The sequence below is a fragment of the Harpia harpyja genome, chromosome 6 (genome assembly GCF_026419915.1).
Source record: "Harpia harpyja isolate bHarHar1 chromosome 6, bHarHar1 primary haplotype, whole genome shotgun sequence".
Classification (NCBI taxonomy): Eukaryota; Metazoa; Chordata; class Aves; order Accipitriformes; family Accipitridae; genus Harpia; species Harpia harpyja.
The window spans coordinates 40,840,972-40,859,648 of record NC_068945.1 but is presented as its reverse complement, the minus strand read 5'-3'; the positions used below and the strand labels follow the sequence as shown (position 1 = coordinate 40,859,648).

The following is an 18,677-nucleotide window of genomic DNA, read 5'->3' as shown; positions in this document are numbered from 1 at the left end:
AAGGGCGTTTCCCCCTCCCAGGGCCTCTTTGTGGGCAGGTAGCTGCCAGCGAAAGGATGCACTGCAACCAGGACTGGAGCCCTGCCATGGCACAGGAAAATGCCACAAATGGCCAGAAAGATACTAAGTCAGCTGACGAGATAAAATACAGGGAAACTTTACTGAAGAACACACACCTGCGTGCTGCTGTTGTCCTCTGCATCTCTTCACTGCAGCATCCCTGGCAAGTCACATCAACCTCGACCCTCACTGGCTCCCATTCTACAAACTTGGGAGCATTTCTTTTGTTATCAGCCTTCAGTGCACATGCTGTCCTTACTTCTCTTTCCCTCATGACACACCTTCTTTTGACTACTCCAATCAATCAGCGTCATTCAGTGCCATTTAAAGATTCTGCCAGATCTGAAATATCTCCAAGAGGCTGGGACAGTAAACATCTGTGAGATGATCTGCACTGAACTAGGGCTAAAGCATTTTGAATCCTTCTTTTATTCAAAGTGCTGGCTCTGGCACTTTTAGGAAAACGGAGACAGTTTGTTTCAAGTGTCAGATCTTGTATTTGCCAAAAAGGCGGGTATATTGAATATGTATCTGCCACACAGTTAAGAAAATATACAGTTCTATATAGCAGGTACAGGAAACACTTCATTTAGTCTGTGTCCTCTTGTGAGTCACAGAACATAAAAAATCATAAATGTATATTTGGAACTAGTGTGTTCACTCACATAGCCATGGAGGGCCAGACTTTGTGTCATCACCAGCACGTACCCTTCAGTAAAATCCTGGACGCCATTATTTTGCAATGGGTTTGCATATGTACTTTGTCTGGAAGACTCAATCCCTAATGTAGACAGGTCAGATATTTTGTTAAGATGCTATAGAGAAGTTTGCCATCCTGCAGACAAAGGGGTAATTTTGCTTTTCAGAGTAGCTGCTGTAATAGTTTTCAGAAAAAAAATTAACATGCTTTTAAAAACTAAAGTTCTGTTTTCCAGTAGAATTAAAATTTTGTTTCTTCTTTTAGTATTTGCCCCTTTTAAGGTACTATTTAGAGCACAGCATAAATTCACAGCAACATCCACTGGCCATGTTAGGCCATATTTCTTCTTCAGTCTTTCAAGTAAGTGTATTCTATTGAAGTACAGTTAGAAAAATTAGCCTTTCCAGTTGCTTTTCGCATGTATACATCAAACCGCCATTCTAGGAAACAATTCATTGGCCTGGCACATTGGATCCTGGAAACTTGTCTTTGCTTTTGTTTGCTAACAGATTACTTTGTTAATTCCAAAGGTTTAGCAAGCACCTTGTTTTTTTCAGTGGAGTTTCATTCATCTGTTCTTGTTGTATATGACTAGATGTCTTCTGGTCACTGAGAGATAGGACTTTGCTTTCATATTCATACATTTTCCCCTGACTAATTGTTTGAAATGTTTGATACCCCAGATGTACAAACAGTCATTGGCCTCTGTGGAGTTTGTCAGGCTGCACATTGGCAATGGATTTAAAAAATGCATTTGGGCATGTTTTGAATCTGTAAAACAATGTATTCACTGTAGTACATTGGGCCTTTTCTTTACTGCCCTTCACAGTCATTCACATTGGCACAAAAATCAGAGCTGACTTCCTGACTTCCTTAACTGACAGAGTTAAGGATCAGGCTATTAAGGAAAAAAATAAATCATGATATATATTTGACAAATGGAATTCTAGTTTGTATTCTCAGAGTTATCATGACCAAAGTGTTGGGGTTTTTTTTTCGTTTAATTTTCTGTTGCTTAGGTTCTTTTCTTAACGAGCTATAGTGCTACTGGCAGTTTCAGACATTCACAAGTCAGGTCCCCAGAAGACCAGAGGGTTGTCTTGAATATGGTCCATTTTGACTACAGTCTGAAACAATCAAAGAGGAAAGAATTGGAGCAAGGACAAGAGCGAGTGAGAATCTGGCTTTGTGAGTATGTTTATGAAACTCCTTTGAGAGCCAAAGGAAGATCTCTTCTCTGGCCCCTAACCTACTGTGTATTTGGAGTAAATAGTGAATGCTGTGCTACAGCAGGGACTGCATTTCAGACTTCCCTCCTTGCAGGAAGCTGCCCCTTGCCACTGGGCTGTAGGAACATACAATATCTAGTTAAGATCTTACTGACTGCGTGTTGCACAGCTTTGCAATGCAAAAGGGAACAGCTTCAGCAGGAAGGTCACCGTGCCTGGGAAATAACTCCTGACCTGTTGGGTGGTGCATCTTCCTCTAAACTGAGGTTCAAATCTTCTGGAGATACTAGGAATGCAGTTAAATGCTTTGAAATTAGTATAAGCCAAATTTTGATTTTTAATTTAAATAAATACACACTAAAAAAATAACACAATTTTTTCAGCTTTAAGGTACAGCAGGTTTACCTAAGTCTCTATCCTTGTGATGCACAGTAGTCATCAAGCTGGCTGCTGAATTATTTCCTTATAAGATCATTTAACTTCAAAACTTCATATTATACAGGTCACATGTTCTGGTGATATTCAGAAGGGAATTGTCACTTTCAGACAACTAATATCAGTCATTCTTCTATCTATATTTGGATTGCAGGCTCAGGAAAGTGTGATGGCAGTTATTAACTGCTCTCAAGAAATCCACTTGCAAGATGGATTTATTTCTTGATTAATGATGGAGATTATTCAAGTATTAATTCCAGTTTTTTTATATCACAAACTTGATATCATCCTTGTTCTCTCCACCCTTAAAATTACTATGATTACTCTAATTGTTAGAAAGCTATTATTTGATTCCGATTTGCAAAGTAATTATCAGCTAGTAGCACATCTGCCATTTCTTACTAAATTTTGGTATGTATTGTTGTATCTCAATTAACAAAAGATCTACTAACTGAAGCATTGCTGTATAAATTCTAGTAAGGCTTTCAAGCATGACATAAATTTTGTCCTGATTGATTCTGACTCCTACTGTGTGCTATTTAATTTGTTGCTTTGCATTTCAGAATTGTTCTGTGAACCCAGTGCTTGATGTTTTATACAATGATTTCTTCGTCTGCAGCAATCAGATGTACATCTAAGAGGTTTTAACTGATGGGGCATCCTTTATGACATTATTTTTACTTCTGCTTTGCGAGTTGTATTCTCATTACCTTTTTTCTTTGATTGTGTCACAGGCTACAGGGATTAAACAGAACTACAGTTTTTAATCTCATCTTCAAGATAGTACTACTAACATAATGGGATAATCATGTCTACATGTGTAGCTTCTCTGTCATGAATATGAGGAGCAGCAAAGGCAGAAAACATGCCAGCTATTCATACTGGAGCGTCATTGATTTGCTTCTTACACCAGCTGTACTTATATAAAGTTGTTCAACTTGTTGCAAAGTTATAAACCATTTAAGGATGGGATTTTGAGCATTCACAAATATGCACAGGTGCTTACATGCACACCCAGACCCAGACACACACATACTGCAAATGTCTGAGAACATTTCTATATCAGATAAACAATTTCAACAACTTGCTACTGAGCTGTTTAAAATGCGTCTTGTGCTGAAAATATACTAATAGTTCAGTTCACATTAACCATTGCTTTCTTAACACTGTAAACTTTTTTGGATTATGAAGTTCAGCATATGTATGGTTTCTGTAAAAATACTTTCACGACCTTTTTTAGAAGCTATTATCAGACAAAATCTATTTCAAAGTGTCTGCAGGTTTTTCTCAAACTCCTTTTACTGTCTCCAGATTTAGAACAATTTCTGATTACAATGGTTTTGCTTTACAACTTCTTATTTCAGTAATTTTACTTACTGGTTTTACACATAAGGATAGCCATGAAAAGATTCTTAGAAAGTCAAAAGTTCGAAAGAAAATAGTTTGTGGAATCCATATGTAGATTGGGAAGAGTGGAATATATGCTGTTTCAATTGCATTTAATGGCTGCTTTACTTAATCATTTAGATATTTTTATTGTCCTTAGTATTTACATGTATTACTATCACATGAGGAACCCCAGCACATAACGGAATTACTAAATAATTCCATAAGTCTTGAGCAGACTGGATTGTGATCCACAATTTCAGAATTTTTATGGAAGAGTAGCAAAGAAGGATAATAAATTTTTCTCCTATAGTGGAGCTGCATATCCCAGGCTATAGAGATATCTCTTTTTTTGAATTGTTATCTAGACTTTTTAAAATTTGTTGGGTTTTGAAACAGTACAGTATTCTAATTATATATTTTGATTGTAAATGCTTATTTTAAAAACTGAATTTCATATTCTGTTATTAATAATTCTGGTCTGAGCACTTATGGCTAAGTCTAATCTATTTACAGTACAGAAATACATAAGTATCTGTCAACATCAACACTAGAAGACTGGAGTATTTGGATTGCTTAGAGCAGAATGCAGTAACACTAATTATTGCCTTTTAGACTTGCCATGGAATTGGCTCCTACAACAGCAAACTGCTTGAATTACATGTTAAATCAGTTTATTTAGGGTGAAATTGCTATTTCTCATGCCCAAAATTCTGGTGTGTCCCTAGAGTAGCTATTTGGAAGCAGAACTCTGCTCTCCTGGGCATGCAGAGCTGGGCTTTCCTAGGGAAGGCCAGGACGGGGAAGAGCACTGAGGGTCAGGAGTCTTCGATGTCTCAGTCCTGCACAACATTGAAGAGCTACAGCTCCTGTTACAAGTTAGGCAGCCCTCTATTCCCTTCCCTCTCTATTTACAAAACTAAGTGGATACTGATACATAGGGGTTTCCTTTTTTTATTTTATTTTTTTAGTCTGGCTTTATTGTGTCATATCTTTACTAAAGCTTTATTTTACACTCATTTGGACAGCATGGAAGCATGAAAACACTTTCCCAGAAGGCAGATTAATGTCTTTTTTCTTACTAATGAAAGTGGGAAAGCTGTTCTGTTGCAACTCACTGCTTAAAAAGGCAAATGTGTCCTTCTCCAAAACAAAACCAATACTCTCTAAAAGAAGCCTATTCTCAAGCTGTTTTTCACTAGAAGTTCAAATTTATCTGATGTTTTTTCCTGGTGCTGAGGATTCCCCCATTATTTTTCTACTCCTTCACTTGGAGAGAGGCAGCCATTTAAAAATCCAGCAGGCCTGGCACTTTGTCTTATTTCTGTCTGCTCAGATGTTCATTCTCAGCTCTAGACATACCAGACCTTAGATGCACTAACAGGTAACAAAGGACACAGGTAGGTAAGCTCTATGTGCTAGAAACACAGTACTAAAATGAATCTTAAAAAAAGTTAAATAAAAAACCTAAGTGTTGAAAGGTCCAAAGGGTTTTTGAATAGCAGACAGCTCTTATCTGGGGATAAGAACTTCCCAGGAACAAGTCCTTTAATTGAGACTTTGCTTGCTAAGCTATCAGGTTGAGTCAAGTCTACTACAGATTGTGCTGAGAAATCTGTCGGGTGCACAGGAAAATTAACACAGTATGGTCTTATGATAGAAATAAGCCCAAGTTTTACTAACTTTATGCTCTGTTGCTTCCAATGAAATTAGTTCTTGTTTCCATGGTTGTTGGTAGGATCAGAATCAGGCCCTATATCATCTTTCTACATTGTTCTTACAGGAGTTGTTGAAGTCTTATTCCAGTATGTTGACATAAGCTTTGTTCTATCTCTGACAAACTGGGAATATTGGGATCCAGGGTTCTGCTTTGACAGTATTGGCTGAGCCATACATAAGGTAACAGAGTAGGGCCACAGGAAAACTTGAAGTGGGAAATTCAGATTAGAACTGGAAGGCAGCAAAGTGAAAGCAGACACAGGAGGAGAGAGTAAATGCTGGAGGAGGAAGAGAGGATGAAATAATTAACACAGCTGGCCAGGTCCTCAGTTGTACTGGGAACAGGTAAGACAGAGGAGCCATTCATGGACATTATATCCAATTTCCTACCTAAACATAGTATAAACACAGACTAAAACAGCCTTAAAGATCACAGGAGAGTCTGGCCTCCAACTTCTTTCAGCCACATTCTCTATGCCAAAGTACTGTTGAGGCAAGGTGGTATGTGGGTGCTACAGTGGCTTTCAACCATTTGAGGTGGCCATTCAAGGGCATTTCTCAGGTGCTTGGATGCACCTGGTCTGCGTAGGCAAAAAAGTTCAAAACTTGGTTTATGGGACAAAAATTGTGTAGTTTGGCCCATGTCCGCATGATCCATTTGGCAAGACACTACACCTAACACAGATGGAATTAAATTTGTAAGCAATTATCACTATTTGGTGTATAATAGAGATAAGGAATGTTACAACTGTTGCATAGTTTGAACATACACAGGCCAGATAATACAAACCTAGGGAGGTCCTGGTTAAAATGACACTTCAGAAAAATTCAAAGGTTTAGGTACAGAAGGGCACATTTAAATCAATGAGCCATAGCTATGTCCTGCAGTGATGTGTTGTGGTTTAGGCCCAGCTGGCAACAAAGCACCATGAGGCCAGTTGCTCACTTCTTCCCCTCCAGGCCTGGTGGCATGAGGAGGAGAAAACATAATGAAAAACTTGTGGGTCGAGACAAGGCCAGGGAGGGTTCACTCACCAGTTATGGTCACAGGCAAAAAAACAGACTCAACCTGGGGAAAAAACCAAAATCAATTTGTTACCTATCAAATCAGAGTAGGGTAATGAGAAATAAACCCAAATCTTAAAACACCTTCCCCCCACCCCTCCCTCCTTCCCATGCTCAACTCCACTCCCAGTTTTCACTACCTCCTCCCCCCGGCAGCGCAGGGGGAAGGGGCATGGGGGTTGGGGTCAGTTCCTCACCCGTTGTCTCTGCCGCTCCTTCCTCCTCAGGGGCAGGACTCCTCTCTCATCCCCTGCTCCAGCGTGGGGTCCCTCCCATGGGACACAGTCCTCCATGAACTGCTCCAGCGTGGGTCCTTCCCACAGGCTACAGTTCTTCACAAACTTCCCTGGGATGGGTCCTTTCTTCAGGCAGCAGTCCTTCAGGCACAGCCTGCTCCAGTGCGGGCTTTCCCATGGAGTCCCAGCCATCTTGGGGGGCCTCCACTCCCCTCCATGGGCCGGGGGGACAGCCTGCCACCTCACCGCAGGCTGTGGGAGCATCCCCTCCAGCACACCTCCTCCCCTGCCTTCTTCACTGACCTCGGTATCTGCAGAGGGGTTCCTCCCACATTCCAATCCCCTCTCTGCTGCAGGTTTCCCCTCTTAAATCTGTTCTCCCCCAGGTGTTACCACTGTCACTGACGGGCTCGGCCTGGGACAGAGGCAGGTTGGACTCAGAGCCAGGGAAGCTTCTGGCAGCTTCTCACAGGAGCCGGTTCTGCAGTCCCCTCCCTGCTACCAAAACCCCACCACACAAACCCAAAACATGACACTATATTGCTCCTGTGTGATTGGGGCATTTGCGTTTTCATAATCGCATTTCCGATTACACCAACTCTCAAAAAGGCTTTGAGTGTTTCCTTTTTTTCTTTTTTTTTCCCTCATGGTGACACCACAAGCCAAACCTGACATATCCTCATGCATCCATGTACGCAAGCCTCACCACACTGGCAGAGGTATTTGTGCTCCGCTGCCTCCAAAGGGGAGAGCTGTCTTCCATGACCTGTTGTGGGGAGTACAAGAAATGGATAACTGTTGGGTGAGCATAAATTAGCGTGCATAAGTTTGAGTGGCTATACGGCTTGGAGGCTTCTTTTTCTACAAAGCTTTTATCTGTGCCCCTGGATAGGGGTTATTTTCAATATGAAAGAAGACAAGTCTCAGAGTCAGCAGTTGTGCTGGGCAGCAAATGTATCAGAAATTAAACTGTATACTAAATTTCTGGGCTTTATAGGCTGAGACATTTTATTGAACTTTCAGAATAAATATTTGTATAAACTGGTGAAGGTCAACTGCAAATGTTATTATCTGGCTTAAAATTATTACCTGTAAAGTGTTGTTAATAAAAGGTTCTCATGTTCAGGCCTAGTTCTCTTACTGCTCATCATTAAGATACAGTTTATTGAAAGTGTTAGCAAATGTACGGTTCAAACATAATTTCATTATGCAGAAGTCATTTTCTTTAGTGCAAAAAGAAGAGGAAAGCAATTGGCAGTATTTATTTATGAGAGCATACGTGACCTCCATTCCAGCTATTTATGTCATACACTGGCATTTCATCTGTGTACTCCCAAAGTAGATCTGCCGTAAAAAGATGACCTCTGTCTTATTTATGGACAGAACAGAGGTGACAATGGTCAAAATGCTGAGATTCTGACCTCCTGACATTTTTATCAATCCCAGTAATGCATTTTAGCTGGAAAATGCTGAAGTTGTCAACAGGCAGGTTTTGGATATTTTGTTCCAGTCAGATTTTCTGTAATTCAGCATTTTTAACTGTTGTTTTTACGTCTAAGGGAGTCTCTTACACCACATGTACTGCTTCAGACATTCCTGTACAAGCATGTAATTCATCCATTTAATTTTCAAGAACTTTCTGTCTTCTCATTAAGTGGTAATTCCCTATATCAGAAATCTAATGTCCTCTCTAATTGTAGGATGATATTTCAAGATCAGAAAATTATGTATTTTTATAAGATAAGTGGATTTCGGGGTTTGGAATTCAGGTAAAATACACAACTTGATTTGTTTCTTATTGCTTTTAAATTTTTACTTCAAGTTGTTTGCAAATTGGTACTTTGACATTTTCATCACAAAATGACATACTAGCCCTACCCCTTCAGCTGTGATGAAAAACATTATTAAGATTGCAATGTCAAACTTTCGGAAGCTAGGGGAAAAAAATGGCATCTTGTCTAAATAGTGCTCTCCTGACTTGGCCCTTACCTCAGTTGAAGGCATTATGATATTGCCTGTAATTATATGAAAAAGTCTATTTTTCTCTTGCCATATTTAATATCCAAAATAGACCTGTTTCATAGATTAATTAGAATCATGTAATAAGGAAATGCTGTGTTTTGTTACAGAAGTTGGAAGGTATTTAGCAAAGTCGGTTGGGGATTACAGGAAGAAAAAGGGTTGTCTATGTTACGGCAGTTGCAGTTTGCCTTGAAGAGATGGATTCCTCTCATCTGCTGCAGTATTTCTGGAGAAGTTATTGAAATCAAACTTTTCACAGATGGTCACTGGTTTCCTTGTTGCTTGGGATCATTGGAAATGTTCTGAACACTCAGAACTGAAAGCCAGGGCAATGGGAGGTGGGCTTTGGGCACGTAAAATGCTACACAATGATTTCACAAATGCGATGTCCAAAGTGAGCGTGTACATTTGACCTCAGTCTTGTTATGCCTATGTTTCAACGTGTTCCTCATCTCTCTGGTTATTTTGAAAGTAAATTATATTATGGCTTTGAAGGATAATAATAAAATAGTGATTGGATAATTTTGTCTTCAGAGCAGTGTTTAAACTGTGCACAGTAAGAAAGGCACAGATACTGAATGATAAGGACAAAATAAATAGTTGCTCATTACATGAAAAGAATCCTCCTCCACTGCAGCATGCAGGTGCTATACAAACAAACAAAAAGTTAAAACACATTGAAAAAACATAAGAAAGCATACTGACAGCTACATAATCAGACTGGAAATACCTAAGAAGGGAGTTCTCAGGCTATGGTATGTGTACTTCTAGTGGTATGAAAACTATTTCAGAGTGGTCTTCAAATAAAATCTGAGCATCTGAGCAGAAGAATGTCTCCTCCTGCATGTGACTTCCTCTTATCACATTCCCACAGGAAACTGGGATGAAGATCTGGAAGTATGCATATGGTTTGGTACATGCCACATTTCTACTGTCACTAATCTGGTGAAATGCAATTCTTTTTCCAGAGCAAACTAAAATAGTTAATCCAGGCTTAAAGGATGTCCTGTTAAGCGATAGGTCACATTACCTCAAGCAAAGTGCCATGTTATACACTTACTCCCCTTCTCCAACTCTTATTTAGCAGGGAAGATGAAGTCAAATGGCATTGTGTCCTTCCAGGAATGTCTTCAGATGCACTTCACAAGCTGTTGTCAGGTAAACTGATGGAGCCAGTGAGAACAGGAATAACATGTTGTCTTGTGTAAATTTAAAGTAATTTGCTAACAGCTAAAGAACTGTGAGTGTTAAATTTCATCCCAGGCATTCTTGTACATAAACTATAGCGGGCAGAGACTTTTCCCACCTGCTGCTCCTTAAACCTGCCCTGCCTCTTCTTATCCCTAGGTTTCATTCTCATCTGATTATAATTGCCTGGCATTTGCAGTTTGTATTCCTCAGGCTTCTCATAGCTCCTTGCTCAGCACGTCAGGACTCCTTGTCACAACCTCAGTTATCTCCATCGTTTCCTCAGCCTGGTCTCCCCATCCATCCAACCCCTCAACCCCACCTTCCCCCACCTTTGTCCAGGTCTCAAGTTTTGTCCACATGCTAGGGCTTTTCATGACTAAGGCACAGCAGAGTCTTTAGGGCTTCGCTGCTCAAATCTACGTTTTCAGTGAGCAAGTATTTCAAAGCAAGTTTTTCTGAAAGTTTATAACTTAGCAAAACCTGGGTGTTTTCACCATAAAGCTTGCTACTCTTTTCTGACTAAAAGTTCCTGTTGCAATGAGGTTGCTAGATAGATACATACATTTAACAAGTGTATCTGAGTACTTTATATCATCATATACTCTATAGCTATATAAGCAACCATGTACATACATATCACTATGTAAACTAGAAGTATAGATATAAGCTTAAGCAATTTTGCGTAGGTGACATTATCTGAAAAATGAAAATTTCTTAAAGAAATTATACCCAACTAATGGGTAAACTCATAATTAGTCATGCTGTCACTAACTAATCATTTAAGCAGGTTAATTAATATGTGGCTGTGCATGTAAGAACCAGATTTGAACTCAAAAACGTATTAAAGATAATATTGCAATCTTATTTCACTTGGAATATTTATTCATTTGAACATTTATTCAAACAGCAGCAAGTATCCACTTAACTGCTAAAGATACATAAATGTACAGTGATTTTTGGATCAATACAATGCATCAGAATTAATAGTGCCAAGTAAGTCCTAACCAACTTATAAAATTAAATGAGTAGAAGAATAAGTCACTTAGTATTTCAAACAATATGGGAGGTGACAAGTAGCATTTCAAAGGCATTCATGACTGACAAAGGAAAAATGTATTAATGCTTCCTACTTGATGTAATATAAAAGTAAATATATGGGTGTACATGTTTAAATATATAGTTATAAATACACATACATGTGTATTAATTTGAATCTAATAGAGCAGTAGTATACAGTAATATGATTAATAGAGGACAATTTAAAAATAATTTTATTGGGCAGACAGCGCTAATGAATTTACTCTTATACTAAGTAATCTGTGCATGGCCATTGGCTAAGAGAATTATATAAAAACAATACTCATTGTTATCATTTCAAAGCTAAGACACTTAGGTCATAATCATTGGTAATCATTGGCTTACATAAGTAAGCAAGCTCTTTTGCTGTCTATAAACATATACAAATATTCAAAACTGTGCAGTATATATATTAATACATTGTATCTCAACAGTCTCAAACACAGCTGCCTGTGAAGTTTCTGCACTTCAAGTACTTTCTAGTACTTACAGATGTGTCTGAATGCTTCACTTTGCTGCTGCTTTTGAGAAGAGAAGAAAAGGGGATTAGGGAACGCCTGTTGAATATTTAGGAAAATATTCTGCTGCATAACTGAAGTAGCAGGAGATCCATAAAACCGGTCCACAGAAATGCTCTGTGGTTTATCAGTCTGTAGTGGAGGTGAAAACTTCCCCGTGGTTAAATCACTGTTTACATTCCATTTTTGGTATTCATGCACAAACTGCAGTCTGTCAGCATGCAGCATTTTCCACAGAGGATCCATAAAATAATGTGTATAGTAAAGCCAGTTTGGTGCTGGGTAGGAAGGATAGTGTCCCCATGGCATGAAATAATTCACAGCAAGGCAATGCTCTAGCTCCTTTTGATGCCCTTGCTTTCGTGACCTTCGATGTTGCCTGAAGTCCCCATGAACAAAGTCATTTAAGTTTGATGGGTGGATACTCCAGTAGTTTCCTTTGCCATCCTCACATCTTCCCACCTTGATGAAACAATCATTTAGCGAAAGGTTGTGCCTTACACTGTTCCTCCAGCCTTGACCTTTGTTCCTGTAGAAAGGAAAATGATCTTCAATATATTTGTAGATAGCGGCTAAATTCATTTTATTTGTAGGGGAAGAAAGAATTGCCTTTGCAATTAAGGCTATGTAAGATAGGGGTGGCTTTTCCAGAAATCTTGCTTCATCCACACTCATAGAAAGACCCTTTTTGGTGTGTACGTGACAGCTGGGAATTCGGGGTGGAATCCTGTGAAGCAGATTTCCTTTTTCTCCTCCTGCTGTATGGTTGTCTGGACTTCCTTCATTGTTTTCGGAAAAGTCTTTGCTCATTATAGCAGCATGAAGTCTAGCATTTAAATGTCCTGATATTTTACTGCAAGTAGTCAGTTGAATAATTGTTTTGCTGTCTATAACCAGCAGGAGAAATGAAAGTTGGACTCTAAATGTGCTGCTTTCACGTACCTAGATTCCTATTTTATACTCTGTTAAGTCAACATCCTTAACAATGAAAACAGAACTGCCTATGTTTACAAAAGTCAAGGTACAAGTCCTGGCTGAATGAAAAAAAATACAAAATAATTATACTATGTTAAGTATGAAGATAAACAGACCATGACGTTAGCCTCTCACTTCATTACAATCTGAGAAAACACCCTTCAGTGTTCCCCATTGAAATATAATGATTAATGAAAAATTGATGGTGGCTAGATAGAGTTGTGAAAGGATTAGACCCTCCAGTGATATGCAGAACAAATTGAAACCAACATGTTGGTTCCTGTGTCCTACACTTTGTCAAACGTTATATTTAGTACAATAAACATTTGTTTTATGCGCTAAAAGTACTGTGTGAAATGAAACTTGCTATCAAATTTTGTAGCTGCAGGGTATCTATTTTTGGTGAAATTGAACTAAAGCACAAAAAACCCCACACAAATTGCTCCCCATTTTTATTTTTAGCTCTCTGATCCCAATTGTGCAACTAGTTTTCATGCTGAGTATGCATGTGACTGGTCCTGCTGACCCAGGAAACCACTTGAGGGAGCAAGTACCACTCAGAGCAGGTAAGCGCTGTGCTCTGGGACCCTCAAAGTATGAACCGTCACCTGAACTTTGACATTGCCCTCAGCCTCCTGAGGTCTGACACTGTTAAGGACAAGATACTCATCCCATGTGATTAGTCAAGGAAGGTAATTAAAAGTTTAAATATGTTCTGAAGCAAAACAAAACAAAATGGTAGAAGCTTTGAAATAAGACATATTGTCTTCTTTTGGCTCACTCTTGAAGTTCAAAATATGTATTCCCAAATGAGATCCATGTTTCAAGGCATCAGCAACAGCCTTGAGGATTCAATCTTATGAGGCTGAAGTTGATGTTGTCATTCAGGCCTGGTGGATTCTGAAAATAGCCTTTAGTTGCTTCCTTCAGATGCTAATTCTGGCAAAAAGGGAAAGAGGGAGAGAGGGACTAGGGCACCCATTAAAGTGATCCCTTTCCCTCTGAGCTTGAAGTTCACATTCCAGGTGATCATCTTGATTGGACACTTGCAAGCCTTTTCTCAGGCTTTCAAATCCACCAGCCTACATTTCAGTTGGTAGCCACCATGTTTTTAGGTCAAGAAACAAGACTCATAATATAATGCTATAGTTCACATGGGTAGGTTTTTAGTTATCCAGCATTTCTGTGTCAGAGCAGAATTGCCACCTACTTGCTTGCAAGATTTAATAGAGGACTTTTCCACTAACCATTGTAAATGGGATGTACTTGGTATTGTAACAGCCTTGGCTGTTCAAAAATTTTAGTGATGACATGATGAGCTACTAATTGTATTTCCTGGGTCTGAAGTCTCAGCAATGACTTCTTTTGAAGGCATTAGTTTGACCTTCTCTATCCCTACCAGAAGCTCTCTGCCTGGCACATCCTAAAGTTGCCATAATCTTTCTGGTACTGGTGGCTTTTCATAATCTTCTGATGACTAATTTACCCAGTTTGTTCTCCTCCTCTCTTATTTGCAGCTGAACAGTTGCCAGATCATAGCAGAAATTGTTGAGATTAGCTCTGAAGTGTGTGATCGGGCGCTTTAGACTATTTATTACAAATCATCCCATTTCTGTTGCTGCAACTGTAAGCAGGTCATGCCTAAAGGGGTTCCTACAATAATAACATCAAAAGTTTGATTTAAATTCAAAATACCAGATTCACTATAGATTATTAGGTTATTTCTACTGAGATTTGTGTTTTTATGGAACACTGCAGTTGCAGACTGGAGAACAAATGCTGCTCACTGTGACAAGGACTATATATTCCTTCCCCCATGTCTCCAACAAAGAAATACAGAACCAACCACATGTTCTGCTATTTTAGTACCGACTTACTTTGTAAATGGAGAGAATTTTAAAGAAGGACTAGGCACAGAGACTAGACCTCGAGTGCCTACAAATACCCAAATTAAATCAAGAATAAGCAAAACCATCTTATTAAGGTTTTCAATTTTAAGGGCAGAGTTTTAGAAACTGAGTTTATTAAAGGGAGACAGACTGAAGAGTTCAGAAATTTAAATGTAGTAAAGGCCCAAAAGTTGAAGGTATAAAACTTGAACTCAAATCCTAAGCAAGAAGAAAAAATGTGTAGGAAAGGGCTTCATACTTGAGCAGATGAATGGTCCTTTCAGTAAGTAAAGGAAGATTCTACAGGGAATGCAAGATAAAAGGGTGAGAAAAAGCTACATTTGGAAGGGCTGAAAGCCCTGATCTCCAAGATAAAGATTTTTTTTTTTTTTTTTCCCCCCAGATATGCCCTCAAGGAAAATATTCATCCCATACTTCTGGGCATCTTGCTTGTTCCTCCTTTCTCCACATTATGTCTGGAATTAACTTTTATTTTCCTCTGAGTCCTATCTTTAAAGGTGAAAGGGTAAAGATCTCCCTCCCCAAATCAAGGTTCCTTCTAAAAAAATGTAAGGCAAATTCTCTGTTTTATCCTTATTCTTTGTAGGAATTTTCTTGTCACTGCCTGAAATGTCTGCAAGGCTTTCACATTAGAGGGAGAACCACCTTTACTGGCTCAATGTCCAGTTTTATCTGAAAAGAAGAATCAGAGGTAGGGAAAGCATATTGTGTACCCTTACTATACAGACTTTTTACAACCTGGGGAAGCAGATTCTTCTTCAAATACCCACACGTACCTTATTAAAGCAGCATTTTATTTCTGCATTTTTTACTGTGCTGCTAAAACACTGGATGGTTAGAAATCTGAGATTTCCCACAAAACACCACAACAAGGAAAGGGCTAGCTTTATCAGCCAGACAATTTAAATTGTTTTTCATTTTGATTTGTCAATAAATGAAATGTTCTTGAAAAGATGAATGGGGAAACCAGAGTATTTGGAAATTCTGTTACAGTAATTTAATCTGTTGTGAATTTTCACTGTGCAAAGACTTTCTTTTCCTCTGTCAGTATTTGGCACTCTGTCATCAATTTAGGTTAAAGAGAGTTTTGTCAGTAACTTAGTTGTAGTTGTATGAATGTGGGCTATTCCCTTACAATAATGCTAATGTTTCCTTTTTTTTATATTTTTAGACTGCAATTTTTCCACTTGGCACCGTGAAAACAGCACAAACTTTAAAGAGTGTGCTGGTTTCTTCTCTGGGTTGCAGAGTAGACGAATTGCAGTCAGAGGAAAAAGTTTCGTAAAAAAATTCTGACCATGCATACAATCTGTAACTAAAAGCAGAAAACAATTGAGGGCAGCTTTTGTCCTCAGTCTTTATTACTGATATTTAACTTCAGTCTCGGAATTTAGAGAGAATATCTTCCTTAAGTGAAATGCTGTGCTTTCTTCCTTAGCTCTACATACTTTAAGAATGAATTGCTGTTTCAAAATACCTCTCGCAATATGCCAGCAATGTTTTTTTCTAAAGGATATAACCTTTAAAATCTTTCTTCTACCTCTTGTTCAGCAATTTTGACCATTCAACATTCAGCTAGAATAGTGTTCTCTGCAAGGAGAAAATGTTTTTTTGCCTTAACCTAATAGATTTATTTAATATCAGTGAAGTTAGTAATACATCTCATATTCTCAGCTGAAGAAGTGCACTTTTCTAGGGCACTAGGGAATACACTGTTAGGAAGCCAAGTGGAACCAGATTTTATACTGCTTATCTTTAGTCCATGCTTAAGACATAATTGTTTTTCAGTTGACATAGAAAGCTACATTCTCTCTCCTTCCAGTTAAGGCCAAGAAAGATCAGCTGGCCAGTGTTAATAATAGATATGCCAAAAAAATAGGCAGGTGCAAGTATTTTTTAATTAAAGGTCTATTTGGCTATTGCTTTTGTTGCTCTGCTGTGTGTTTAATTAAGTCCCAAGCCTGCTAACTCTGTGATGTTCTTCCTTGTAATGTTTACTATGATATTCAATAGAGAAGCTATCCCATATAGAGCTGTCTTATTTTCTACACAGTCTTCCTCAATTCTACCTGTTGTTTCCACTGTCACTTAAACAGTGTGTAAGAACACCTGGAAACCATTTGTCTTGATTCAACATTTGAATTTGGTGTGTCCAAAAACAGTAAGGAAGATGAGGCTTCAGAAAAGAAGCGATTAGAGAAGTTGTCCCATTAAAATGTTCTAAAATTACGTGTTACTGTTACAGTCTGAAAGGAAACAGTGACTCTGATGTCTCATTTAAGTATTTTGGGGTACTGTTTTGCAAGTTGCAGAGAACAAATGATATTACTTTTCATTGCAATATTTTCACAGTGTTAATGCAATTCTTATGTGTATAACTATGCTTGCTTTGGTGTAATTCTATATACACTTTTGCTAAACTACTTGCACTATCATGAAAAGTTTAACCCAGTACAAACTGTCCAGGCAAGTCCTAAATCAGGTGGAGAACAGACATATACCTCTACCCCTCTGCGCTGAGGAAGATGAAGCTTATGGATAGGAAATTGCTTTCCACAAGTGTGACCTTCCTCTGTTCTCAGCTGTGCTTGTTGGTCTCCACCCTTATAACCACTGGTATTTCTTTCTTGTGCAAAGGCAGAATCTTTTCCCTCTTTTATATTATTTATTTCTTATACAGCATTTTTCTGTTTCTTATTTTAACTGACTTCACTAAATACATACTGCTTCTCTCTAGATAATGGCGTGAGACTAAAGACTTTTTGTCACTCAGTGGTAGCACTTAGGCTAAACTGCTGAATAACCCTTTGGTTCCCAGCTCCCATGTTTCTTTACATCCAGGACAGAAGAAAGGGAATTGAACTCAGTGAATGGCAAGACAGTTACAGGTGCACCGAATAGTCTGAGTCAATTAAAGTCACTGATACTACTTCGTTCAAAAAATAAATATTTGAATACATCTTTGTTTTTAGAACATCCTGCAGCCCTTGTCATGGCATCTAGTGATTTATTTGATGGCTTGGGCAGAGTATCTAACCTAGTACCTGCTGAAGCCAATGGAAAGGGTCTCCTTGACTGAACTGGTGCTGGACTGGGCCAAGACAAAGCACTGTTTCGTTTCAGCAATCATTAAGAAAACAAAAATTACAACAAAAAAATAATCAACAGATCAAACCCCTCTTTAACTGAACTTTAATCTGTTTGCATACAGTCTAGCAGCAATACTAGTTTCCACAGTTTTTCTTTTTCTGCTTTTCTCCTTCCATTTTCAACTAGAAATGAACCCATTCTCAAAGCGCTCCTTGGTCTGATATACATCCTTCCTTCCCCCGAGCGCTGTCGGTGGGCAGCCCTCCTCCTTCCTGCACCTCTTACCTCTGTCACCCACCAGAGTCCACCGGGGAAGTTACCTTCCCATTTACATTTGTTTATGCAGCTTTTTGTAAAGAAATGTACAGAATGAAAAAGGGGAAATGGCTTTTCACAAAAATAGGTGTAACCGTTAGGGTAACAGTGTCATAAATAAGTGTCATAATTCTCCTTCTTTGCATAATTTCTACAGTAATATTTTCTTAGATTATGTTGACAGAAGAAATTGAGTTACCATTAGAGCAAGAAGCCTCACTTCCCAGATTCGACCTAGTTCACTCTATACAAAGCCCAAACATGCATGCAGCAAATCAACTCTGCAGCTATGTGCAGAGCAGTAAGAGGGAGCAGGCAGAACTGGTGCTTCTGGGATCCCACTGGGTGACAGGAACTCTGGACTCCTCTGTGGGGGGAGCTCTGGATATCTTACTCCTTTCTCAAACACTCATGAATATATGGCTGGATAGCACTACCATCTATCTTTAAACAAGAAATCTTGAATGCTTTTACTGTTGGACCTTGTTGAAAAATATAGCATTGTACAGTACTGGTTCAAAATAGGTAATATCCCCAAGGTCTATGGGCCACGGCAGGGGTTATGTAGTTTATGGTAGAAAGCTATTTTATAAATCTCTCCTTATATGCCATTGTCTCAAACTATGATGGTACTAGGGAGTTAGGAATGTTTGTGCAATAGCAGGTGGGATGGCTATTGAGAGGTGAATATGGAGAAGCATTGGTAAGACCTGGAGGTGCTCTCATGGTGTGGGAGGATGCCTCATCAG

The 18,677-nt window shown here is 38.8% G+C and overlaps 1 protein-coding gene across 1 annotated transcript; it reads right to left on the bottom strand.

The window, feature by feature from the left end:
• Positions 1-11,540: 11,540 nt before the first annotated feature.
• Positions 11,541-12,523, bottom strand: LOC128142609 (fork head domain-containing protein FD5-like). Its single transcript, XM_052788751.1, has one exon. The coding sequence runs from the start codon at positions 12,446-12,448 to the stop codon at positions 11,600-11,602; it is 849 nt and encodes a 282-aa protein (XP_052644711.1). The 5' UTR covers positions 12,449-12,523; the 3' UTR covers positions 11,541-11,599.
• Between the last annotated feature and the right edge of the window lie 6,154 nt (positions 12,524-18,677).

Bases quoted from the DNA above. Each gene is read 5' to 3' on its own strand.
- LOC128142609 (XM_052788751.1), bottom strand. From the start codon at position 12,448: ATGAGCAAAGACTTTTCCGAAAACAATGAAGGAAGTCCAGACAACCAT.